Genomic DNA, 27,498 nt, shown 5'->3' on the forward strand with positions numbered 1-27,498 from the left:
CCCCCCTCACCCCCCGGCCTCTTCTTTCTGTTGCTGTAAAATGACAAGCCCACCCATTTCACACAACCAAAGAGTTCAAGTTCGAGTGCTGGGAGGAATTTTGCGCATGGGTGCTGTGTGAGCACCTTGGCTCGCACCATTACGCAACACTGCAAACACGAGCTAAACAGCCCGTTGGAAGGAGTCCGTCTGCTCACGTCAGCGTACGCCGACTCTTATTAAAATGAGTTTGCTTTAGTGGCTGCGTTCACTTTCTCTTTGGCTGAGCAAGTTCCTTTATGAAGCTCTTCTGTGCTGTTTTTGTTTTCGTAGGTTTTCCTCTGATGACTTTTTGCTCACAGACGGCCTTTTGTTAACTCTGCGGTGAGCGTCCAAGGGGAAGAAAGTGTCTGTATATAAAAACTCCCACGGCGCAGATCACTTCCTAATTGTGTGCGATGACGATGAATCAAGACCAGACCGTCGCCTGGCGAGCTCTGATCCATCGTCATGGTTCTGCATTCAGCCGGGGCAGGGCCTGCGGTCTTGTGGTCCGCGACCTGTGGTTTATTGCCTACTTTCACTAAAGCATGAAAAGAGCCGTTAAGCCCGAGCTGGAACCGCAGGACAGAGAGCGAGGCAGCTGGTGACCTCCTCAGTCGCACACTGTTGCTGCTTTTTACAGACCTCCTGTCGTTCTTTAAGTGAACGACTCGTCCTTTTCTCTCGTCACATCGCTCTCAGGGATTTTACACAGAGACGTGTTTAGATCTGATAGCAGAAGAAACCTTTCACTGTCTTTTCATAGCTTTATTTAGAGAGAGAGAGAGAGAGAGAGAGAGAGAGAGAGAGACACACACACACACACACACACACACACACACACACACACACACACACACACACACACACACACACATGCAGGAAAGGTTCAACAGGTCAGATTAGATGTTTTGCACGCTTATGCTCATTATTCTGTTCAATCCCCGATGTACTTCCGTCTGTGCAGAGGTTCGTCACGTGATGTTGGGTACTAAGGACTTGTATGTTTAGTATTTTAGTTGCTTTGGTATTCAAGTAGATATTGAAATCATTTAATTGATCTGGTATCAAAAACCAAGATTAAAAGTTCCTATATTGCAGCGTCCTTCATGAACAGTAGATCTCTGAGAAATGTTTCTGTTTCAGGCGGTATCACTGAGCTCGACATAAAAAATAAAAAGAAAGAAACAATAATATGATTTTGCTGGTTTTAAATAGGTTTGTAGCTCAAACATAAGGAAGTGGTTAAGTGTTGTAATTGCCAGAGGTCACTGCAGGTCACACACACACACACACACACTCTCTGAAGTCTAACAGGAAACAAAGCTGCTCAGCCACGAGGCTTGGCTTAGCTCCCATGTTTGGAGTCACAACCCATTTCCCCTCCGAGCTTCTATCACAGGTCTGTTGAACTTCAGCTCATTTCTCCCTCCTTCTTTTAAACTCCATCGGGCGCTTTCCTTTTAACAAAGTGGCTAAGTAAGTTGCAGGAGATGCTCATTACTGAAGCTGATTAGATTTGGCCCCAGTCTCAAACAAACACAATACACACACACACACACACACACACACACACACACACACACACACACACACAGCTGTAATCTTTGCAAATATAAGACATCATCCTGCGAAGCACCTTTCTCATTCCTGCGATCATCTGTCTCAAAGTTGATCCAGGTTAGAGCTTCACTGAAGACACTGACATGTCACAAATAAGAACAAGGCAAGGTGCCAGGTCACTTCGACCAGTACTACTGAGATGCCCTTGAGCAAGGCACCAAACCCCAGCAGGTCAGCCCGTGCTCCCCCCCACTCTGGCTGTTTAAGGGCCACCCCTGCAGACCAATCTACAGTCTTGGTTCTCACCGGGACTTGAACCGGCAACCCTCTGGTTCCCAACCCAAGTCTCTACGGATTTAACAAAAGTCGTGTTCCTGGTGATAAACGAGAGTCACACGAAGATTACATTCTGTCACAAACTGTGATTTAAATGTAAACAAGAGGAGGAGAAGTAGGTCGTTGTTGTTCATCTCAAACTAATAACATTTATCTCACACACATACACACACGCACACACACACGCACACACACACACACACACACACACACACACACACACACACACACACACACACACACACACACACGAGGGTCCATAAAAGTGACAAAGTGCTATAAAAGCAGGTACATAAAGATAGATAAATAATTAGCGTCAGTGTTCTTGGAATAACAAGAATATAATTCCACATTGATTGTAATGCATCATGGGTAATAATGTAATAAGGACGTCAGTCTAAATAATGTGTTAGGTGAGCTCGCTGCTCTTTTATCAAATCTCCTGCGTAACAAAGAAGGCCTTTGTTCCGTCTTCAGCCTGAGCGGAACGAGCTGGCTTGAAGGGTCACGCTGCACATTTGTCTGTTTACTTTGATAAATGACGCTTTCTTTCTTGCCAGCCCAGATTTGAAGATAAGACACATTTGATTATGTTTTGGTAATGGTTGTTATGTGGCAAAGCTTTTTCTGGACTGTGAGAACAGACGATCTCGAGCTCTGCCGTAGTCTGCCAACTGGAAATATTGTCTTCGTTTCGGTTACGAAATCAGGACCATCTTTAAAAACACATTTTATTTTCATATCAAACCATACATAAAGAGCTTATGATATACAGATATATATATTCTATACATGTTTTTCTACTGTAGTTTTCCACGTCGTGTTTTTGCCTGTGGTCACTTCCTGTCAGCACCTGTGTGACCCATCAGACAGCCGTGTGTTACACTTACTGACGTCGTTTCCTCTTTTCAGACCCTTGCTTGTGTCGCTCTTACTCTCCGACGTGCGTCAAGTTGTTTGTAGAAATCCTTGACAACATTAAATCTGGTTGCTTTTTAGTAAAAAGAGGTTAAAGTAAGCAAATCTTTTCATCGTCAATGAGTTCCTTTTTTTTCCTCAGGTTTTTTTTTTTTTTTTTTTTTTTACTCCCTCAGTAGGTGTTTGTGAGGATGCAGAACACATCAGTCCCCTGTGAGGATTATTTTCTGTTGCCGGCCGTCCACTGAGCCCAGAGATATAAATCTGCATGTTTTTCCCAGTTGTCTTGTACACACAGTATTAAAAGTGATCTGAGTCTGAGGTGAGACACCCGGGGGGGGGAAGGGGGGGGGAGGCTGTTGACTTGTCTCCCTCCTCAGCAGCTCACGCCAGTGTTTGGATTTACATGATCTATTACAAATTAAATCATCTCCCATGAGGTCGGAGGCTCTCGGCAGACGTCTGAGCCTCTGATTTAGTTTTTCCCCTTTCCTCCGTGGCCCGCGGGCGGACGGAGATGAAACGATGGGAGTATTGCTGTGAAGCACATTTGAGCCCGGTCAGGTGAGGTCCTTTTCTTGATATGGATGATCCAAATTTAGTTTTTGGCTCACATCACACACGTCTGTCCACCAATCACAAGATGCACTTGGAGATTTGTCAGGGTCAGTATGGGTGTAATGGCTACACAGACACGAGGAATAAATCACTCAGGGACATAACCTCTGTGTGTGTGTGTGTGTGTGTGTGTGTGTGTGTGTGTGTGTGTGTGTGTGTGTGTGTGTGTGTGTGTGTGTGTGTGTGTGTGTGTGTGTGTGTGTGTGTGTGTGTGTGTGTGTGTGTGTGTGTGTGTGTGTGTGTGTGTGTGTGTGTGTGTGTGTGTGTGTGTGTGTGTGTGTGTGTGTGTGTGTGTGTGTAGACAGAGTGGACGGCTATTGTTTAGTCTTGCTGCTTGGAAACAGGAGAGTAACACTGTGGTGTAATCGTGGATATGAACACATCGCTCATGCAGCCAAGTCGTATCGGAAGGAAAAGCGAGGTCACCGGTCACGACAGGAGTAAGAAGCGGCGAGTCGGTGAAGGGAGGGGGGGGGGGGGGGGGGGGGGGATGTGTGGTACCGCCTCACACGCTGACCCCTCAGCTCTCCTCTCTGCTGACTTCGCCGCAGCTCCCACACGCAACAGGCAGCGCTGGCGCCACGATCCCTTTCCGACCTCCACAATAGCGGTCGTAGAAGATCACGGAGACCTCTTCCCCGATTGCTTCCCGTCTTTGTTGGTCTGTTTCCCCTCCGAGGTTATGAATGGACACGGGTGGTGGGGGGGGGCACTGGGATGCAGCCTCAGTAGCGGCAGACACTTTTATGAGTCCAAAATACCGACGCATGACCTCTGGGGGTCAGCGAGGCAGGAAAGAAGACAAACTTAGCTGCCAGTAAATCCGTCCCGGGGCGGGGAGAGAGAGAGCGAGAGAGGGCGAGCGAGCCCTGCTGTGACCAAAGGTGACGCTTAATTATACGATCTTGACACGTCGTGTTCACTTTTATATCTGAGAACTGTGAACTGCTTGGCACTTTTTCGAGCCGTGCTGCGTCTCTGACAGCGTGCAGGCTCACAGCTCCATCGGCCTCGCGTGTTCTTCACTTTTAAAAGAATGAACTGTGTGTGAAGGCCGAGCCACCCCTTCCTCCGTGCATCACATGAATCATTCCTTCTATTTCTGTCATGACCACCGTTCGCTCCATGTCCTCTGTATACAATATCAAACCTGAGGGGCTTTAAATCTGTAACCGTTTGTGTTTTAATCTGACTCAAAATGTGAAAGAAAATCAAAGGAGAACGAAAAGTCACTGCGCAGAATGAAGACGGCCATAAATCACCGACGTGGACAAACGTAATTATCTGGATAAAATGTCACAACTCCTCCGTACAGCCTGCTGTGATTGCATTAGAGCTTTCAAAGAGCCTGGCGCATTGTGACAGCAAACACAGCGCAGACAGTTAAATGCAGCTTTACAAGGTAAAAAGGCCAAGATTGTCCTTTCACCGCCTCGTAGGTCAGCTGTTGAAAAAGAAACACGACGAGCCACGCGGCGTGCTTGACGACCACTTAGCAGTTTTATTAGCTTCAGGAAAACATTCTTGGCTGTTTTATGGCTTTTTTTTTTTTTTTTTAAACGTGGGTTTGTAATCAGCCATGAAACGATGAAACTCGAATACAAAATCTGACACATGCATGAAATTCATACAGATCTCTCCCCCCCCCCCCCCCTCAGCCTGAAGAGTCTGTTCTTTTCAAGGCTGCGTGTGCACACAGCTATTCTACCAGCTGAGACACACACACACACACACACACACACACACACACACACACACACACACACACACACCACGAGCCGTGTCCTTTTAGCTGACTTAACTGCTCTGGCACTCAGTCTTCTTGTGGAGTGGAGCTGCTGCACCCTGCGAACCCTCGCCGGCGTTCAGCTCCTGGAGCCTTTCCCGTGGAATCCCAGACATGTCAGGCATCTGTTAAAGCCGGGCCGACAGGCGTTTTCTGCACCGCTGTACGCGCTCCTGCTCGCCACAGCCGTTTGCTTTACAGCGACTCGCTGCTGTTTTAACTGCCGCTTTAATCGTCTCCGCAGGAAATAGTTAGTTTTCACCGGCTCTCACAACTTACATGCAACCTGGACTTAAACATTTGATTTGTTTATTGTTACATTACTCTGTTTATTGCATCTGAACAACAAATCACTCAGAATAATATGCAGTTTGTCTCTTTTATATTCCTGCTTCTAGTTTTATTTTCTTTATTTCTTCCCTTAGAATCAGGAATATTTATTCAGGAGTTTCAGGTCTTAAACTAAATGTCACCACTGTGAACACGATAAAGACTTTTTTTTTTTTTCTCTTCCCGTAGTGTCAGCTGAAATGTTCTTCTGTGTGTAATCAAGAAAAACAAAAAGAGAGAAAGCTGATTTCGTGGTGAACTTTTGGACGTGTCAGTGTGACGGAGCGCTGATTCAGGGACTCGAGTGGATCTGTTGAGGCGGATTGATTTTTGGCCTCTCGGTGCCGTGAAGGTTTTTGAGTGGGTGAGTGAGGTTTTTATTGCCCTCCAATAAAAAAAGATTATTTGTGGGAGTGTCGATGTAGATCGTGGCAGTAAAACATCATTTTTCTAATGTTGTCGTTTCTGTCAATTGAGCGGCATAAATCGTCCTTGGTTTTTTTTTTTGGTTTTTTTACTCGATAAGGCCGAAAAAAGGACGCTCTTGAAAAAGAGATTTTTAATCTCATTGAGTTTTCTTTTCCTGGATAAATAAAGGTTTAATAAATACATAAAATAAGACTCAACGTTGTCAAAGTGAAAGCTTGTGATAAGAGAACAGATGGATTGTGCTCTGGCGATCTTCTTGCTGCTCACACTTAAATTTCTCCTCTGGGTTTCTGCTCTCTTCAAAAGATGGACGTGTCCATTTGATGAGGGACGAGGAGTTTTGTGATGCAGCATTAATGACACAAATTCTGGTAGTGGTTATTATCTCAGGCCGACACTGAGACCTGGAAGGAAATGAAGATTCAAGGCGGCGGCGGCGGCGGCGGCGGCGGCGGCGTGCGTCATTTGCCTGTCAAGCAGGCAGTGTAATTGGCCATCAATGAGTGCACAGTGTTTATCATTTCTATTCCAGTCACGGACAAACTGGATATCCTGCCTTGTGATGACCGGGGGGGAGGCAGGGCGGCATCAAAAACAAAAAGTGTTTTCCATGTTGTTTGTGTGTTTTTGTTCCATTAACGGAGGAGCAGGACGGATAATGAAATTGTTTACGCTTCCTGTTGCGAGCAGAGTCGTCTTCAACCTGCTGAGTCAGAGCAGCTGACACGCGCCCCACCAGACTAACCCAGCTCTGAAGCCTTTGCTTTCATATCCTGTCACCGTGTCGCGCTCTGGTCACGTACGTACCTTTCCATGTGACCTTCTTAGTTCGGCCTTTATTTGAACAGAGGCTCTTCTCGGTCTTCGCTCGGCTCGTCTGCTGTTTCCTGTAGCAGCATCTTTGATTCACAGTCGACTCGAACAAATACGTCGTCTGCTGTTGGTTGACTCGGATATTTGCAGATCTCCACTCCTCTTAAAGAACGGGAGCAATCCTTCACATGCACGAGGTTTAAACCTTGACTTATTTTTGAAGCAGTTAGTTTTAAAAATTTTTTTTTTTAATTTGTTATTAAAGTCACAGTTTTAGCTTTACCTGCTGTAAGATTCCCTCCATAAAACACAGCTTCTACTCCCTCCTGGGGAAACAAACTTTTCCTACAAATATTTGATGATCCCTCACTTATATCAAGCCTGGAGAATATAAACTTCTCACTGTAAGATATGAACCTGGAGTGTCCTGTGTGTATAAAGAGCCAGAAGGATAAAGGTAGTGATACCTCCAGGAAATGATGAAACTGTCTTTCTAAATGTGCTCAGGCGTTCTTAGATAAATAACACTGATGTTCTGTCAATACACGACTCAGAGTCAATATCTCCGCTCAAATGTCACGTACTTCATTTAATGAATGAATTCATAGTTTCATGTCCCTCCTCGACCCCGTCGTCAATCACCGCGATGCGATCTCATCTGAGCTGCCGACGGAGCTGCAGCTGACGGAGGCTTGTTTGCGACATCTGGTTCGCAGTAGCAGAGAGGAAACCAGGCAGCTCTGCATTAATGACAGCTGTCAGGACACAGACATCAGCACCTGAGGCCCGCCGGGCCAAATCAGACATTTTATTTTCCTAAGACTCTGTTAAAGGACTACACACGTTAAAACAAATACCGTCTTTGTCCAATTGGAGTGAGCAAAGGGGGAAAAAGAGCTGGGATGTCTGGCTTCTGTTTGCAGCCATCTTGACTTCTGTCTTCTTCTGGCAGTCTTCATGTCAGCCATTGTGTGTTTGCAACGTGCTGGAGGTTCCAGAGCTGAGAGTCCCCGACAAAACTCTCCAAAGGATCTGTGTCATAACAAAAGGCTTAAAACAGCCTGGACTGATGAAAGCAGGAGAATTAAACATGTCTCTCAGTGGTCTTCTGTTTTTAAACGACGTCATCAAACACTGTTGCCACGGCCATCCGTCAATATGCAACGTCAATTAACTCCAATACTTTACATTTATATACTTCCATTAACATCTGCCAGAGAAAATAAGAATCTGACGAGCACATTGAAGGAGTCTGGTTTCTTGAGTTCATAAACAGGCTCGGTCCTGTCAACTTGCAGCAGCATGTCTGAGGTAACAAAAGCCTGATGTAACCAACAGGAACAAATGAATTAGCTCCCATACTAGAAATGACTAGAAAACACTCATAAGTAGGTGAAACAGTAGCTGGTAGGCGGAGTTGTTGTTTTTTTTTAATATTTGGGATGTGTCATTGGACGTAATCCTCCAGATCAATCTGAAACACGTAGTTGATTTTATTAACCCATTCAGACCTGAAGTAACACCGTCTAAAACCTACATAACCTTTGAAGTCAAAACGTGAGGATTTCAGTGTTTACTAAAATCTTCACGTCTGACTCGTCAACTTAAAAAACATTTGAACGCTTAACTCTGAATTGCAGTTGAATTTGAACTTGGGGTCATAACTTTTAAATACAAATCATCAAAAACAGAAAAAAGACGGAGTCAGACATTGCACCTCGTCTTCGAGGTAGACGAACGAGAGCAGCTCATCAGGTCTAAACGATCAGAGGAAACACATTAAGAAGATCATGGATATAACAGGTGATATATATACTGCTAATAAAACCTCTGAGGATTAACACATGCAGTCCAAAATCAAAATCTCTTGTTTAGTTATTTTGTGTATTTGTTGGCTGTTGGCTCTTTTGAATCTTATCTGCTCATTTTTTGAGCGACCTCATTCATCCCTAAATGTCCAGTCAGCTGTTGTTGACTCTGTTGGACATCAATACAAATGAGGGCATGCCCTCAGTGATTGTCCAAGATGAACAGAGAGGATGAATGAAAGCGTGAATCGGTCCATTTCATGCCGCTGACGTTCGATCTCAGGCGTTCGTACACGTCTGACACGGAGGGTCACTTTTGTTTCAAACTGTCAAAACTTCCCGAGCTCCATTTTCAGAGGCACCTGATTAGTTCTGCATGACATTGTTCTGTTCTGGACCTTCAGCAAAAAACCTGCTTTCATAAGAAACTAAACACTGCCCTCGTCATGGACCTGGAATTTTAATTACCAACCAGCGCACCGCCGCATTCCTGCTCTGGACAAAAAAGCCTGAATAAGCTGCCGTTTCATCACTGCTAAAGAGGGAAGTTGGAAAAGTCACCACAGAAGCATCTGACGGATGATTGTGGTTAATGAGAAGTACATAGGGTCTTCATTCTGGGCAGGAATCTCAAAGCTTAGGGGCACATGGAAGAAGTGTTTGGTAGAAATAAGAAAGATGGAAAAGTCTCTGGAGCAGAGTTTGCTTTGGTGTCAGACAGCAGACAAGGATCCATTATAAACTGCATGAGTCATTTCTTGCAAGCGATGTGGATTCTTTTCTGCCTTTTCCAACACCCCACGCTGCTGAAATCCGCTGTTGGCTTGCAGGCAGCGCAAATCGTTTTCTTCACCTCCCATGTCCAAGTTGGCATCAGCCAAACAGCGTGGAGCTGCGTTGGTTTGTTGATTTCAAGGATTGTGCGTCTTCATTGTGTGGCTCTGCCCACAGCTCCAAGTGAAACCTCGTCTGATGAGATAAAGAGCCCGGGCAGCATTATTCCCCAGCCTGCATGTGATCCTGCTGCACTTTACACCAAACCCCATGACAGGAGCTCAAGACAGCGGGCCAGATGAACCAGAGTAATAATCCAGAGGATAAGACTGGAGTAGATACAGGCAGCTTTCAAACAATAAGATGTAAACAAACCTAAGTCCAACTGCCAATCCAGAGCTCGCCTCCATTGATTCTTTGTTGTCCAGTGATTCTACTTTGTCCAAATGGATGATAAGTAGTGGAGCTGCTGACAAGACCAAACTCATGCTGAGCATATCTAATCGACGGCGATCAAACTGAGAAAAGAGCTCTGCTTTCCACCGACAGTGCGAGCAGCTGGCTTTATAACCACAAGAGAGAAACGGGGCCTGTATTAAGAGATTTGCATGTTTTAAGGAAAGAATGACATACTGGTCCAAACGCTCTCCTCGGCGTCGCTCCTCGCTCGGGGAGGATCAAAGGCGGCTTGGGGTGGCCTCACTCTCAAAGGTCGTCAGAGGCTCGACCTTGAAAAGCGTTGGGACAAGCACACAAGGAACAAGTTTATCTCCTTCCGTGTGGTCACTCGCTGTTCACACCTCGACGATCTCCAGCAGCCGATAATGCTGCTAATTTAGGCCTTGATAACATCGCAGAGTCAGCTGCTCCTCAAGTGGACTCTACAAATCTTTTGGACAGTGATCGGTTTGTTCTGGTGCTCCATCGAAGTGGCCGTCCACTTTCAGGTGGCACCCGCTGAGTCTGACATCAGCCGCCTCATTGGACAAGCCAACATGAACTGTTGTGGTTTTCTTCTCCTGCCAGCCATCACAAACTCTGAGGGACATAAGGTGACACCTTTCAAAGCCTCGTTTTCCCCCGCAGGAGGAAGTCAAGATTTCAAATCCTGACGATGGGAGAGCTCGTTTAGTCGACTAACACATGAACACAAGCAACGAGGCGTCAGCAGTGATTAGTTAGGACACTTTTTCTATTGAATTTTTGAACATAATTAATAACACTGACAAGCTCATTTATTGAATAAAATAGAAAAATACAGACAGTCCAAGATGGTGACGGGCTTTTGTCAAAACTCAACATATTTTATTTATACACAGAAGCTGTGAGAACATATGTATATACATATACACATATGTATACACATCTGTATGTATCTATATATGTATGTGTGTATATATATATATATATATATATATATATATATAAATATAGATAGATCCTGGTCCTCTGTGATTTTTAAAAAATTGTTTTATTTTATTTTTATTTTTTATTTTATTATTTTTAGAATCATTTGTTATTGTGTCCTTTTGACACTTCACTCACTTCAAACTATATAACAGTCAACAGATCCAAAAAGCCTGATCTGATTCAACACTCAAGACATGAAGCAAAAGTGTCTGAAAGAAGTAAAAACCTGTAAAAAGTAAAAAGATAAGTAAAAAGTCTGAGTTATGGACAAGATGAGCCTGGATGCATCACATGATGCAGCTGGTTATCAAACACGTTCCTATCGTAACATCAACACATAATATGAACCTCTTAATAACTTCATACACCATGAATCTGTCAGCGAGGAGAAACTAAAAAAAGACTATCGCTTTTTTTTTTTCAACCCGAATGTAAAGTGTCATTTTTATAAAAACTAAGAACAAGCTGTGCTTTAAATATGATAAAAAACTGTATCCACATGGAAACAGAGCGTGGAGCATGGACCCCCTCCCCCGTGTGGCTTTCAGCTTGATATGTGTTGAGTACCACCCATCGCTGCGGCTGTCTGACTGGCTGAGAGGAGGACAGAGGGATACAAAGGGTTAAATTGTGCGCCTGTCTTCCTTGGAGATGGGAGAGGCCATTTGAATGGCTAGCTGCAGAAGCTAGCCAACACATTGGCTCAGGCTGAGGGTGGATCTGCTGCTGGGCCTGTGCTCCGACATGGAGCCGTGCAGCAGGATCAGGAGTGTGTGTGAGCGGAGCGGCAGAGCGTTTCTGTTCAGACGTGTGTGTGTGTGTGTGTGTGTGTGTGTTCATGTTTGGTGAAAAGTTGAAAAGCAGCTTTTGAATGGAACTTCAATAACAGCAAAACAATTAATCAAGAGGCCATTTGGGTTTTCTTTATTTTGTTTTTCTTTGGCTCTCTGTCAGTGGACGAGCACGTTGACGGAGATAAAAGCTGGTTATATCATTTGTTTTTCCAGCCCCCCCCCAACACACACACACACACACACACACACACACACACACACACACACACACACACACACACACACTCCTACTCTCATGTTGCAGGAGGACAGGGGGTCCGTGTTGTTTTGTTTGCGTTCGGCCTGACCTCACGTCGCTAATGAGGCCGAGCCGTTTTTAACGTGTGCTCACGGCCACAGGAAAACTTAATGAAATGAAGTCAAATCAATGACATAGGAAGAGAACAGATGACGGGGCGATATTGGAAGTCCGTATGGAAACATTTGCTCTCCTGTCTTTTTTTTCTCTAACCTGTAACCTGCCCCTAACCTCTGCGACTTATTCTCTCCCCTGCTGCTGACCGCTCTTAATCTGGCTCTCGTGGACGAGAGGCTAATCTCAGCAGGCGGGTCAGTCAGCTGTATTTACCTCGGAGAAGCCTCTGTACGTCCTCGTACTTCTGCTGACACAACGACACACTCGTAAACCCCTGACACACACACACACACACACACACACACACACACTCTGTGCCAATCCTAACGGTCTAATGTTACGTAAGAGGCTGATTTACACACACACACACACAGAGCTGACCTACAGTCGGCTCTGACTTGAACAGCGATGAACTTCAGTGTGTGTGTGTGTTTGTTTTGTGTGTGTTACACACTTCATCTTTCTGCTCTTATGTTACACACGTCCACTTTACATGATTTACTGTCGGCTTTGTTTTTACTGAAGACATCCCAGCCGGCGCTCGGGAAGATGAACGGAAAGATCTCATCATCTTTGATTTCATGAACTCCAGGCGCTGCACTTAATGCCACCATGTTTTTTTTGTTTTGTTTTTTTTTAACCTGAAACTGTAAATTGTGAAAAAACAAACAAAAAAAAGTTATCAAATTACAAAAACCTGCATATTCTGCAGGTGCAGGCTTTCCCCCTCTGCCTCACTGTCACCTTCTGGATAAGTGTTTGGATTGAGCCGAACACTGTTTGATCCCTGCTGCTGTGTTTGTATTCACTTTGCATGTTGGCCAACCACAGATGGTCGTGTTTGGGCTGCTGCTCAACGCAGTGAAGAGGGATCACACTCAGTCTGCAGACTGAAGGATCGGATGAGAACATCTCTCTTTATACTGTATTTAAAAATGGCTTATTATTACCCGGATCACTCACAGTACAACGCTCATGTTCCTCTTACTCTGTAGCTGCAGTCCAGCTCTCTCATACAGGAACAAATCTCCTGAGACGTTCCCATATATTCAGGGAGGGCTGCACCTGCACGTTTGAGATCACATTTTTCCCTCCAACTTCATCCCTACCAGCAGGAAACCTTCCAGAAAAATCCCCAACAGAAGTAGGCGTGGCGACGAGGACGCGGTCCTGTTACTGGCGTGTGACCGGTTCGATCTTGTGTCCACTTACAGAGCGTCGCCAAAAAGGCCTCAAGTGTCGTCAGTTGTTTGACATCTCTGAATTTCATGGCATCCTATTTTTCTGTTTGTTTCTGGGGCCGGTTGTTCTGAGACGTTTGTCGGCTTCCTGTCGTCCTCCTCTCACCTGACTGTTGTTCCTCTCTCCTCCGCAGTGTGTCCCGTTCAGTGTAAACATCGAGCCTGCACTAAGGATAACCAGTGCTGCCACGACCAGTGTCTGGGCGGCTGCCTGAAGCCCCACTCAGCCAGTCACTGCGTGGCCTGCCGTGGCCTCCAGCACCAAGGCACCTGTGTGGAGCGCTGCCCCTCGAACCACTTCACCTACAGAGGCTGGCGCTGCGTCTCTTTCGCCTTCTGTCAGGATCTCCACAACAAATGCAAACGAGAGAAAGAGCGCAGCAAGAACCCCGACTGCCACGAGTACGTCATCCACAACGGGGGCTGCGTCCCCGAGTGTCCCTCGGGCTACACCACCGTCAACTCCTCCATGTAAGTGTCCTGCCCCTGTGATGGAAACATGCGTGTTCTGTCATCTGCTAAATTTGCTAAACAGCTGTTTCTTTATTTGTTTGTTTATTAGGATCCCAGAGCTCAGATATTCTTTCTCGGGTCCACATTGAAAACTGTGAACATGCGTATAAATTGTTGCTCTGTACTTTGTGCAGCGACGTGCACACGTTACCACGTAAAAAAAAAAAATCCCAGTTAGGGAACGTTTAGTGTTTAATCAGAATCACAATCAGTTTTATTGCCAAGTACCAATACATGTGGTGTGTTGGTGCAAAAGAAAAAACAAGGCAAAAACAACAAGGACTTAAATTAAATAAAAAATAAAAAAAATACGAGAAGCGATTACCAATATATATAAAATAGAATTTAAAAAATGTCAAATATAAGGAATAATAAAAAAAACACAAAACCTTCAGATTACATAATTTACATAAGCAAAACTACATTTCTGTTGGGCAGTGGGCCCATCAGAGAATAAACCTTCATAGAGGCAAATAAGGTGGTGAACAAACACATCTGGAATGACCTACACAAATACTACTATACTAAAAGAGTATTTAATGACCGACCTGCTCTTCTTGCTGCTACAGAAAAGTGATCAGAACATTTTGTGGATGATGTTAAATCCGGCTGCACACTTCATACCCGCGTCTTCGTGATACCAGCATTCCCAGTACAGACATAAGACAAAAGTCTGAAGCTACGGTGATGAGTTAGAAATGTTCCGGAATGTTAACGAGACGTGGTGACATTCCACCTGTTGGATGGAAGCTCGGCTATCAAGCGTCTGTGAGTTCTCCTCAGATTAAATGATGTCTGAACACAAACTGCTGCTTGGATTTATTTTGGATGGAGGAGAGAAAAAGAGGCTGTAATGGTTTCACAGCACTTAATCATCTTTATTATCATTTGGACCCAGCAGACCTGTGCTGCAGACGGCTCACCCTTTAAAAAAAACCAAAAAAAAACCAACCTTGCTACCAGGTGACATTCTTTTCCCCGGCTGACTCATTCGCTCGCTGTCTGACTGCTGCAGACAGTTGGCGTCTTTTGAAAGGAAACAGCCAATGCTGTGACAGTTTGCTGGTATTTGAATGAAAACTGTGTGTGTGTGTGTGTGTGTGTGTGTGTGTGTGTGTGTGTGTGTGTGTGTGTGTGTGTGTGTGTGTGTGTGTGTGTGTGTGTGTGTGTGTGTGTGTGTGTGTGTGTGTGTGTGTGTGTGTGTGTGTGTGTGTGTGTGTGTGTGTGTCTGAGAAATGTTTGTCTGCTTTACTGTTTCGATCTCGCAAACTTCAAAAAGTCCGTTTTTTTTCCCCGATCTGGTGTTTTGAGAGCTGAGACATATTTGGAACTACAATAATTAAAAATCACAGAAATCATCACCAATTTATTGAACAAATGATTGGACAGTGAACGCCTCATAAACATAGACACTAACAAAAAAAAATCAACCTGTGATGTTCAATGTTATAATAATAGTATAATAATAACAACAGATGTGACTAATATCTGTTCAAATCTAAAGGGCAGCGACGCCTGCCTCTCGTCTCTGTGCTTCTGGCACAGGATGACAGAGCAGGAAGTGACGGTCCTCCTGCTGAGCTCATAAAGCTCCTCAGTGTGCTCAACTCGCGCCTCTCTTTCCCTCGTCTGTGTGTGAGGGTGCAGACGGCGAGGTCAAAGAGGTGCAGCGCTGTAGGAAGGCTGCCACATCTCGGCTTCTGCTTCTCTGTCTGCTGTGTATCTGTGCCGCTCACGCGCTGCACTAAATCCACGCTTCTTTTACAACCACTGCATTGCGGTTGGCGAGCTTTCGGCAGACGGTTAGACGTGACCCGTTTCTACTCTTTTCTCCGTGTGTGTGTGTGTGTGTGTGTGTGTGTGTGTGTGCGTGCCTGGAAGCTCTGACACTCCAATCAATTAGTACGACAACCTAAACACCAACAATAAAAAAGAGAAACATAAACAATAATCCAGTAAATAATACAATAGAGTAAGTCAACATAAAAGACAGAGTAGTGACACCTTTAAGTATTAGAAATATGTGTGAACAAAGACGAGGAATAAACCAAACTCAGCCAGTCGCTCACAAACAAACAGGACTTCTATAAGCTCCCTGGATCAGCTGACCAATCAGGTTTCATAAAGTTCTGACCTCACAGGAGGTTTTTTTAAGACACGTCTCTTGGTGAACAATAACATTATGTATTTATGTTGCACACTTGAGGGAGAGCATTTGAGTCACTGAGTATTTAGATATAAAAATTCAATGGAATTAAAAAAATAAAAAGGTGATAAATAGTGATCCGGTGCTGGTGTGTATATCAAGGTGAAGTGTGTGTGCTGTTCTTGGACAGCTTTAGCTCCTCTGTAGCTGTAATTGTCTGAGGCTCCGCAGCTCTTCCACTGAGGCTTAAACAAATGTGGGAGCCTCTCAGTATGTTAACTTGATCACTTCTTGCCAGGCATTTAGATCATTAATCCCTCTAATCTGCACCTTTAAGCTCCCATTCACCTGTGATGATCTCCGCCCTTCGCCCGTCTCGACCTCTTTTTTATTGTTTGGATTCCACTGCCTTTCTCTTCCCCTCGTGGCCCATCTCTTCTTTTCTGGCATCTCCTTCCCTCCGCTGGCTTTAACGTAAGCTGTGGAAATGAAAGTGTTCAGAGGGATAAGTGGTGTGCTTCACGAGGGTTAGGAGCGTCTCGACCGAAAGTGCAGATGTGGCACAATAGACACGAAAGATCAGGAAAGCACGCCTTGCTTTCTTCTTTTATTTGAGACTTTCCACCATTGTTTTTCTTCATATTCTGTCATTTTCGAGATCACTTCTCTTTGGTTTTCTGGCAACATGTTTGCAAAATAGTTTCAGACTGAGAAGCAATTTCCAGCCAGACGATGGTTTAAGTGTTTTATAAAAAAAGTGTTTTATATTTAAAAAAAAAAAAAAAGTGAACCTGTCGGACACAAACAATAACACACGCCCGTTCTCTTACACTGAGCATGTGCGTGTATGTGTCAACAGGAAGCAGGTTGTCTCTGCTCTGCATCTGGACTGCTTTGTTGCAGAGGACGAGGACATGTCTTAAGAGTTTGATGAGCTTGAATTGTTCCTAAACGAGAGCCTATCAAAAAAGCTTTTGTAAACCAGAGTAATCGGCTGTCTCAAATTTCTACAACCGCTGGTTTTAGAACATGAAGCCAAAGCAGTAGTGCAAATAAAATACTTCCTCGAGTGTCCACTTGAGGCAGGCTAAAAAAAAACCCCAAAGAAATCCCTGATTCTTCCATGTTTCAATTCTTGTTTTTACAGTTGAGAAAAGACGTTTACAGTCTGGATCCAAAGATGGATTTGGTCTCTGTAGCTTGTTTCTTCCTCTCCTTATAGATTCATTCATTTTAAGAGTAAGGCTCACATCTCCATACTGCGGTGCGGTCAAGTTGTGAGATGTGGACACATTGCCAGGAGACTGAAGGTCCGCCTTAGCTCCTTTCTCTTTGCCCGTTTCTAGATTGATTGATTGAGTTTTAGACGACGTTACACTCCCAGTATGATCACCGCCTTCCAAGCCTCCTCTTCAGAAACCACCGGCCGACGTCACTGGGACAAATTCCATGTTCTTTACAGGATGTGGTCGCCTCACATACACGAAAAAAGCCCGATCCAAGAGTTTTTCTATCCTTGTTGTGAGACGGCTGTAAAGTGCAGGGAAAAAAACAGAAGAGTGTTTTTATGCAAACACATTTTTTTAATGTCGCCTCAGTCACAGGAAATATGCTACACACACACTGTCACCAGTCCTCTGCGATTGTCCTGCCAGCTTCCTCGACACTTAACCAAACACAGACATGCTCTCGTCATGAACCAGCCGGGAGGTCAAACTAACACGCTAAATAACGAATGCAGTATTTCATGAGGAAAACTGCAGGTTGGTGTTGATGTTTCAAACTAGGATCCCAGGTGGAGTGAGATGTGTCCTCGGACCCTCCAAGTGAGTGCTGTATCTTTTTGCAGACACTCTCTTCTGCATGCTCAGACCAGCAAGCCCTGCTCTGACAGCCAATCATTGTCCGGTCATGCTTCAGCAACCTGAGTTTCTGCAGCAGCAGCAGCAGCACGTGTCTCTGATCAGAGACGTCTCTTCTCTCTGCTGTGTCATGCTCTGAGACTCTGCAGAGGCTGCCGTGCACGTTGGATTTGAATATCAACAAAGTTGGCACTTATTGCATTATGAGTGTGAGGATTGCACAGATGGCTTTCCAGGAAGTAGGTTAATAAGGTTAGCGCACAAAGCCGTGAACGTATGTACCTGTTATGAGAGGAGACTTGTTATAAAGACACGATGTACAGCAGGTCTGGCTGTGAAGGGTTTTGGAGTCAGCCTTTTTTTCGGTGAAGTGAAAACAAAGGTTGAGTAAAGCTCACTTTGCAGCTCAGAGCATATTTAAAGCAGCTTTTACCTGATTTCTACCTCACTGAAGGTCTCAAGACTCCTGGTTCACTGACCGAGCAGGTGAAAGTGGAGCGAGGAGTGAATGGTGGATTTGAATTCATCAGGCGGCCACAACATGACTCCAAATGAATGCTAATGCTGCTCTGTCGCTGCTGAATGTGTAACCAAGCAACCATCTGCCAAACAACTTAAAACGTGACAAGTGTTGTGTTTGACAACCTTTTGACTGTGCTCAAAAATCAGTTCAAGCAGTTAAACACTGGAGTTTTGTAATGAGAATATTCAAGCGTGCATATTTAGCAGTAGTTATGTTCTGCACACGTCTTGATCTTTTAACCAATCACGTCTTGTTCTCCTTTGCTTTGCAGGCTGAACTGCACTCCCTGCGCGGGGCTTTGTCCAAAGGTCTGTATGGGTTTGAAGACTGTCGACTCGGTCATGACTGCTCAGGCTCTGAGAGGCTGCACGGTGCTCAACGGGAGCCTGGTCATCAACCTGCGGGGAGGAAGTGAGTCTCTGTGGTTTTCTTTGGTTCACTCAGATAAGAGTTCACAACGGACCAACAGCACGACTAAGAGAGTCTGAGATAACAGCCACATGGAGGAAGTCAAACTGCAACACTCACCTGAAACCAAACTAGATAAAAGTTAACATCTAAATACAATTATTCTTTTTTTTCATTTATGATGACATGAATAAATAGAGCTCTTAAAGATGACTGAGTCAATGCACTCACATATGAAGGTGTTGCATCAGATGTCTTTGTTAAAAGCAGTTTTTTTTGTTTTCATTTTTTTTTATTATAGATTCAAAGATAGATAGATAGATAGATAGATAGATAGATAGATAGATAGATAGATAGATGGAGCTTTATTGTCATTGTAACAGGTAAAAGAACAACGATGTTGTATGAAAGTTATATGACGTAGTTTTGAATTACAGCACTGCCTTAGGAAGTGAATTGGCCCCTCTCCAGTTAACGGACCAATGTCCAGATTTGGTCCGCACCAGGACTTGAACTGGCAACCAATCCAATCCTCCACGGACTGAGCTACTGCTGCCCTGCCAGCCTAGTTTAAGAATAAAAGTCAGAACCTAAATCATTAAAGACATGATCATCAGATGTGAACAGGAAAAGGCCTCTTCTCGAGTGAGGTTATTCTTCTCTCTAAAACATGACATGTGCATATTATTTACACCCAGAGAGTCACTTTATTAGTCTTTTTTTCTGACACAAGGGGAATATGTCAGTGCATGGTGGAGAAATATGAGTAATTATTTGGGACTTTAAATAAAGAAATGAAATAACAGACAATAGTGCAGAGTAATTATTCATGAAGGGAAGAAGAAAACGTATAAAATACTGAAGTCACAGGAAGTCTCATTTATACCTTTACTCTACCTTAAACAAATTGTTGTCTCTCTTTTCTGAGGCACTTTTTTTTTTTAAAGGTTAACCGAGACATAAAGGAACAGCTGACCTTTAAACTCCAATGCAAGCCAGCTTCTTTTCATTTCCTGTGTTACACGATGTCAGGCGTTTCACCTCACCTGTGATGACCCTCTTAGCGGAAACCTCCCCTCTTAGTTTGTCTGTTCAGCAGTAAACAAAGTAAAGGAACAAATCACGAGGAAATGATTTAAATAGAATCAACCATTTAGAGTAAAGGACAAGTGTTAAAGTGGGTCAATAAAAAAATGTGAAGGACAGAATACTGATGAAAACATTTGATAAAATAAACATATATGTATGATGGAGACTTTCCCTTCATGATGTCACAAAGGGCAGTAGCCTCTCCCCCAGGTGGGTGACACTCCCACAGCTAGGTGTTTGTTCTGTCCTCTGAGTCTGCCTTCACACCACAAACAATAGAGACATGGTGCAAGAAACAAACAGCCACCCGAGCCCTTCCAGAGAGGGGGCGTGGTCAGACACAGCTCATTTACATATTTAAAGCTACAGACACAGAAACAGCCTGTTCTGAGCAGGGCTGAAATAGAGGGGTTTATAGACATGATCAAAGACAGGATCAAAGCGGGTTTACAACAAGAAACTTCACACACATGTTTTCTGCAGCTCTGAGACTTCTTTAACGTTGTTAAAAAAGGAGGAGAATATGTGACCTTTAAGCAATACAAATTCAAAGCTCGTAGACATCCAGACAGAATGCATCACAACAAACATCCTCCTTTAAATCAGGTCACGACAAAGTGCTTACACAGAAAACCACTCCAGAGTTTAAGACGTTCTTACATGGCTAAAGTGCATTGTCTTGTGCTAGCTGTGTTAAGTAGTACTGTAGCTGCAGGTTCAAAAGAATTTCTGCAGCTTTTTGTCCGCCTATCAGGAGCACAACTAACCTTCAGCCAGAGCGAAGAAGCTGAAACTCTGAGAAGAGTCATAGAGAATAGAGCTTGGCTCACTGTGCAGCTGTAAAAATACAAAATAAAGACCTGAGTGGTCGTTCTGAGACTCTGAGACATGCTGTACGCTTGCTCGCCTCGCTGACAAAATAAAAACATGAATGTGAAAAGAGACGGTGTACTTGGTAATACAAACAGTTTTCTTGAATAAAATATATTCAAAGTAGCTGCTATGTGGAAATTGATGGATAAGCAAATTACAAGGTATTCTTCCAGGGCAGAAAGGTGATATAGTGAAAAAACAAACGGCAGAGTGCAGTTTGCATGCTGTAGGATCGAAGGTCTCCTTCAAATCGTGTTTCTTTTGTTCTCTGCAGACAACATCGCTGCTGAGCTGGAGGCCAGCCTGGGCCAGCTGGAGGAGATCACTGGCTACCTGACAGTGCGGCGTTCCTACGCCCTCGTCTCCCTCTCCTTTTTCCGTAAACTCCATGTTATTCGCGGAGAGGAACAGGAAATCGGGTGAGACTTTGACTTCTGAGCCCATCTCATCCTCGCCATGTCAGAGCCTCCTCCTGTAATTATGAGTTAAAAGCGGAAGGACTGACCTTTTGAAAACGTCTCTCTGTGGTGACTGTTTTTGGTTAGACTTTCCAAAATCATATACAAGGTTTCATACAGACGAGGAGGAAGCCGTTTGTAGCACAATGAACTACATTTACTGTAAAAACAGCAAAAGATAGGCATATGATGCAAATTGAAGGCTAACCATGCTGAAATAGTTTTTCTGCTCGTGTAACTCCAGGAGCTCTTTAACAGTAACGTGTCGTACGTTTGATGAAAAATATGGTCTTGTAATCTTTTTGGGTTTTTTTTCTTCCAAGGAATTACTCCTTCTACGCTCTGGACAACCAGAACCTGCGGCAGCTCTGGGACTGGTCCAAACACAAGCTGACCATCCTGCAGGGACGCATGTTTTTCCACTACAACTCCAAACTCTGCATGTCCGAGATCCGCAAGATGGAGGGGGTGACGGGGACCAAAGAGCGGCAAGTCAAGAACGACATCGCCTCCAAGACCAACGGAGACCAGGCCTCATGTAAGGAGCTGTGCTGTGAAGACAAGACAGTTGTTGTAGGAGTAACCACGGCAACAGGAAAACACACAGAGTCCCGCCTGGTACAGACGCAAACAAAGTCATAGTTCTTGTTATGATGGTCATTTCCTGCTCCTCTATGTTTGCAGATTTCTTCCTGCAGGCCTTTTAGTGGTACAGGAACAACAAACAGAGCCGAGGAGATTAATGTATAACATGGGAACACATTGATATATGGTGATGTGCTCCTTTTTGTACTTTCCATCTCAGTTTAGGACCAGGGACAGGGCGTGTTCAGGGAGTCTATCAAAAACACACAAAAGACAGATTACAGCCTTTAACGTCCTTATGATGACGGAGGTGACGGTTCACAGGAGGAAAAGAGTCCTGACCCGGGATCTGAGTTGACCCGTGTTCCTGTTCTTTATCAGGTCTGTGTGTGTCCAACTTCAGGAGGTCCAAACACAGCCCCTGCCTGCTCTCATCACCGAGAAGAAATGAGCCTATATGGATGTCAATAGAAAAGTTCAAGAGAAATCGATGTAGAAAACCTCAGCTCTGTTGGAGTCCTCGGGTCTATTTCTGACTTTCTCTTGATCCCCTTTTTTCACTTTTACTGCAACCCTGAAAACAGTCAGGTCGCCCGTCTGATAGGGAACATTCGTCGCTGTCGTTCCTTTTTCCTGATTGGTTTAGCGTGTTGGATTCTTTTGGGGGAAGCTTTCTTTTAGGTGTTATAAAGGCAGACACGCATGAAGGTCAGCTACGTGATATCTGTCCGAGCAGACTGATTCGCTCGCTGTGATGCAGGAAGCCAGGCCAATTGTTGGACTAATAAGGTCGAGTGGAAGGTGTCGGACCGACTCCAAAAACAGGGCACCCTGCTACTTCCCGTCCTTTCTTGAATAACAGCATCATTAAAGCCTGTGGGGGGGAAAAACACAGGTTTTTGTGTTGAGATTTGAGCTTGATTCAATCTGAAGTGGAGCCCACAGTGTGATAACCTTCAGTCTGATTTATACTTACAATGATGAGGGGAAAGCAGCAGCTGCTCCAAGACTTTCATAATCAATCAAAAACAGTCCTTCTCATTACGACAACAAAGTCCTCTCACTCCTGTGACTCAGAGAAAGACGCAGTGCTTTAAAACCTTTTCAGCTTGAGTACATTTGACTGACGTGGTTTATTTGCTCCAGAAGTTTCTCTTTCATTCTGTCTGAGGAGACGAGTCCACTGACTAGTGGAGGAGCTGAAGCTTTCCTCTCACTCCCCTCCGTCTCCACTTCACCTTCCTTATCCACGAAACTGAACCAATCTACTCCACTTATTTGTAAGCAAACGAAAGGAGTATAAAGAGGCGATGAGGCTCGATGTCTCGGCTTCTTCACATTCTTTTCACTTGTGCGTTTGTGTCAGAGTGTAGTCCATCGTCTGGAGGTCAAATGAAACTCTTACAAATCATCTCCGCTGTCCCTCTAACAAAACAACAACCCTGACAGGCGAATGGGAGAGGAACATAAGAACAACAGCAGATGAGACGCGTGTAACTCCACATCTTACTTTACCATGAACTGTTCATGCTCTGCTTGCTGCTTTTTAATTGATGAATGTCTCTTTTTTTTTTTTTTTTTTCCAAGGTGAGAACCATGTGTTGAATTTCACTACGGTCCGAACTGGGAGCGATAAAATATTAGTGAAGTGGGAACCGTTCTGGCCTCCAGACTTCAGAGACCTGCTGGGCTTCATGGTGCTCTACAAAGAAGCGTAAGTCAATCTTTGTCTCCTCTGTGACGATCAGAGCGGCCTCTCTGCCAGACACAGTATTTTAGAAGATGCTTCATTACTTTACAGACGGGGAAGGGTTGAATTAAAAAAAAAAATACAAATACATACTGGTGTGATTTCCTGCTCCGTTAAACAAACAAATCAGTGTCTTCAAATTCATTTGATGGTTTTTATTTTGGGAACATCTCATTTGTTGTCTGTCCTAATTGACCTGTAGAGCTTGAACATTCAAAAATTCATTGTTTACATTCTTTCAGAGATTTAAAAAAAACAAAACGTTTAAACCAGCATCATTTTGAGCCGAGCGGTTATGTCGCTGTGGTCCTCGTCGCAGCGGCTGTGGTTTTCAATCTGACCTCAGCCCTTTGCTGCATGTCACCCCCCACTCTCTCTCCTCCCAACATTTCCTGTCTCTTCAGCTCCCCCCCCACACACACACAGGCCTGTACGCTGTTTTGTGCGGCTTGTTTTTTTTTATTGACCCGTTGAGTAACTGGAAATCAAATGTCCTGTCTCTCGTTGGATATAATTCAGTCCCACTTGTATCAAATCTGTCGTCTGTTTTCTGTTTTTCTCTTCTTCTTCACCAAAAAGTCCTTTTAAGAACGTAACCGAGTTCGACGGGCAGGACGCCTGCGGCTCCAACAGCTGGGTGATCGCTGACGTGGACCCTCCGCGCCGAGTCGCAGACGGAGACCAGTTTGAACCGGGTCACCTCATCATGCCGCTGAAGCCCTGGACGCAGTACGCCATCATGGTGAAAACGCAGCTCTCGGCCTCCGACGAGCACCAGGTCCACGGAGCCAAGAGTCAAATCATCTACGTCCGCACCAACGCCACAAGTAAGACGGACTTAGATTCCGACTTGTGCTGTGAGTGCATCATGGGAAATATCGAAGTGCTTCGACTTGTCGCTTGTCCATTTTAAAACTTTAAAAGGAGAAATCAAATCGATTTTTAAAAAAAAATATATATTCAATTGTAAAAGCTGTTTTTCTTCTCCTGTGCTGACTTGATCCATTTTAAGGTTGACTTGAATTCTTCCTTTGCTCTGATGACAGACTGATGGATTCAGTGTTGTTAGTGTCAGTCTCCTTTCAGTGTCTGTGACCTTGACAGACGAACAGAAACAAGGACAGATGGGACTTTTCTCCTCTGACCAACAGGGTGCTGCCTTGTACAAGGTGTCTGCATCTCTCAGTCATGCAGCACTCCTAAATCTCTCCCTACTTAATTGCTCTCCTGACTCCCACAGAGTGTGTCGTGTGCGGTTTGCGCCCGTCGCCGTCACCTCTCTTTCTAACCTTTTTTTTTCACAATCTGCACGTCCTTCTTGATAAACCAAATGAAAGCCGACACCCCTCGCTCGCAGAGAAACAGGCTTCCAGCTGAGGTGTCGGAAGAGGGACGCTTGTTTTTCTCCCCGTCTGGCAACCGCTCAGGCTTCCTCGTCTGCGTCGTACGCCGTCAGAAGGTCAAAGCTGTCATTACCGATAAGCTCTTCCTGATGAGTCTAGTCTGACAATGCGGTCGGACCAGTGTGCGGCGTGATACGGGGACGTCATATTCGCTTCTAAATGACAGAGAAGCTGAGATCTGTGCGCCTCCTCAGGGTTCAGTGCCGCTCCCTCCTGGTGTCTCTTCTCCTCCTCACACACTCGAAACATCAACACCTAAATCTCTGCTCACTTTTATTTTTGACCCTCTTCTCATCACTCTTCCTCCACCTCAGACCTTTTTACCCTGCGTCTGATTCATCTGCTTAAAAGACGACCGATCATCAGACAATCAGATAAACACTCGACGCTGATGTCGTTGTTTTAACGCCACATGTAGCTGCTAACCTCATTTTGAACTTGCAGCAGTAGAAGACCCATGTTAGTTATTAGCTGGCCGCCATCAACCATTACACTTGGATCTAGAACAGGGTACAAAAAACAAATAATGTAAAAAAAATAAGAATAATAAAATCATAATAAATTAAAAAAATCTTTTTTTTTTCTTCATTTCCTGTCAGAACTCTTTGTCTCTGTTTTTCAAACCAGCTTTGATTTGATTGTATTTAATCATTGTTAGGCGTCTCTGGATCTTACAAACTGCGTGTGCATTATCATTCCCAGAGTCGCTGTCGACGTTATCTCTCATGTTTGAACAGTAAATCAAAGTTTGTCCCACATGTGACGTCTTCTGCCCAATAAAAAAAAAAAAAAGCCCTCCTCTCTGTCAGTTAGCTTGTACTAGCTTGCTGAATCATCTGCATTATCTAATTAAATGTAATATTCTCTGGCAGCTTGCAGCGTAGCGATGTCGTGGGCGTGCACTCCTGGTGGCGCTGATCCCAGGAGGACGGATCCACTTTGAACGTTTTGTTACCAAGCTGCAACAAACATGAAGCATTAAATAAGGATGTGCAAAGTCTGAACATGTGATTCAATCATGCACATGGAGGCTCGGTTACGATTGAGCTGCAGCTAAAATGAGCTTCACTGACTTCTGTGACATCTCTTGTGACGTCTCCTCAGAACCCTCCGTCCCGCTGGACCCCATCTCCTCGTCCAACTCTTCCTCTCAGATCATCCTCAAGTGGAAACCTCCCAACGACCCCAACGGGAACATCACTCACTACCTGGTCTTCTGCCAGCGCCAGCCTGAAGCCAGCGAGCTCTACAAGTTTGACTACTGTCAGAAAGGTGAGCGACACGCGTCTGCTTCTGTCTTTAGTGTGTCTGAGTACATTTTGTCTTTCTCCCTGAAAGCTGCTGTCTTCTCAGCCACACTTTTTTTTTTCTTAAATATTTTAGACCTCACTGAGTGTTCACAAAATGAAAAAAATCACAGCTGACTAAAGACATAAAGTCAGGACTAAAAGCTTTGCTGTACGCCTGATAACAACACATGATATATTATTAATACAAACACAGATTTTCAAAGGTTTCAGCAGTTAGCTCTTAATAACATTGATATCAGCAAGTCGAGACGTGACAATAGGAGTGTGTTGACAGAACAGCGAGAGGTTGAATTGGACAGAACAATCTGGGGGAAAAAGTATAAAGTCATTTGTGGAGCAGTTTTATCTCTGAGTGCATTTGAACTTTGTGAATTGGCCCGTGCTCTTAAAGAGTGCAGCTCTGTAACCACCGAGAAAAAACCCATCTATCACAGTGAAGGCAGTGAAGACTCTTTAGTTTGGGGAGTGTTATGTCGCTCGCACGAAATGAATTTAGGCGATGAGACAGTCAAGCTCAACCTGCTGCTTTGACTCGGGTTCAGACAAAGTTCGCACCTTTTTAATACGGAGGAATTATTCCTGTCACAGCTGAAACCTGCGTCTATTCCCTGCCGCCTATGCCCTCTAATGTTAGCACCCGACCCACCCCAACTTTTCCTCTTTCAAACTCCCACGTGCGCACACGGAGAGAGATGTGAGACTGCAGGGAGGTCGTGTCACTTGTAATTTATCTCCAGCAGAGAAGGGGAGGACCTGAGGGTGACAATGACAGACGCGCCCTTCAGGCACGAGTGTGGGAGGATGTCTGTGCGAATATTTTTGTCGAATGCGTCTGGGTTTTTCTACCACCTGTTACCCCATTCCGTCTGATCGACCTGTGTTTTTGTTTTTCAGGGATGAAGCTGCCGTCTCGGGTTCCCACACAGGTCGACAGTGACGAGGAGCAGAAGTGGAACCAGACAGAGGAGCAGGGCCAGGGGACACGATGCTGCGCCTGCCCCAAAACCGACAAGGAGCTGAAGAAGGAGAAAGAGGACTCGGAGTACCGAAAAACCTTCGAGAATTACCTTCACAACGAAGTCTTTGAGATCAAGTAAGAACACAGAGACGTCATTTAAGAATGAACTGTGTTTATAACTTTGCGTTTCATTAATCGTGCCAGGAGGAGAGTCAGGCTGAATGCTTCTCTTCTCTTTGTTCCCATGTTGTCAAACTTCATTAGGTTCATGTTTGCTTTTGAGTTTTACTGTAGTGCAACAAATTAGGCCTCTTTGAACCATGTGACGTTTGGTATTTGAATCATGCAAAGAACTCTCCATTAA

At 44.6% G+C, this 27,498-nt stretch overlaps 1 protein-coding gene across 1 annotated transcript in view; it reads left to right on the forward strand.

Moving 5' to 3' along the window:
• The window catches only part of insra (insulin receptor a), a 49,350-nt gene that overhangs the window by 12,597 nt on the left and 9,255 nt on the right, over nucleotides 1-27,498 (forward strand). Inside the window, exons 3-10 of the mRNA XM_079348469.1 lie at nucleotides 13,391-13,727; nucleotides 18,572-18,711; nucleotides 20,945-21,089; nucleotides 21,452-21,666; nucleotides 23,301-23,427; nucleotides 24,043-24,290; nucleotides 25,971-26,138; nucleotides 27,071-27,269. Coding sequence (XP_079204595.1) covers nucleotides 13,391-13,727; nucleotides 18,572-18,711; nucleotides 20,945-21,089; nucleotides 21,452-21,666; nucleotides 23,301-23,427; nucleotides 24,043-24,290; nucleotides 25,971-26,138; nucleotides 27,071-27,269 — 1,579 coding nt within the window. The remainder of the gene's footprint in view (nucleotides 1-13,390; nucleotides 13,728-18,571; nucleotides 18,712-20,944; nucleotides 21,090-21,451; nucleotides 21,667-23,300; nucleotides 23,428-24,042; nucleotides 24,291-25,970; nucleotides 26,139-27,070; nucleotides 27,270-27,498) is intronic.

This window comes from Symphodus melops (assembly GCF_947650265.1).
Source record: "Symphodus melops genome assembly, chromosome: 7".
NCBI lineage: Eukaryota > Metazoa > Chordata > Actinopteri > Labriformes > Labridae > Symphodus > Symphodus melops.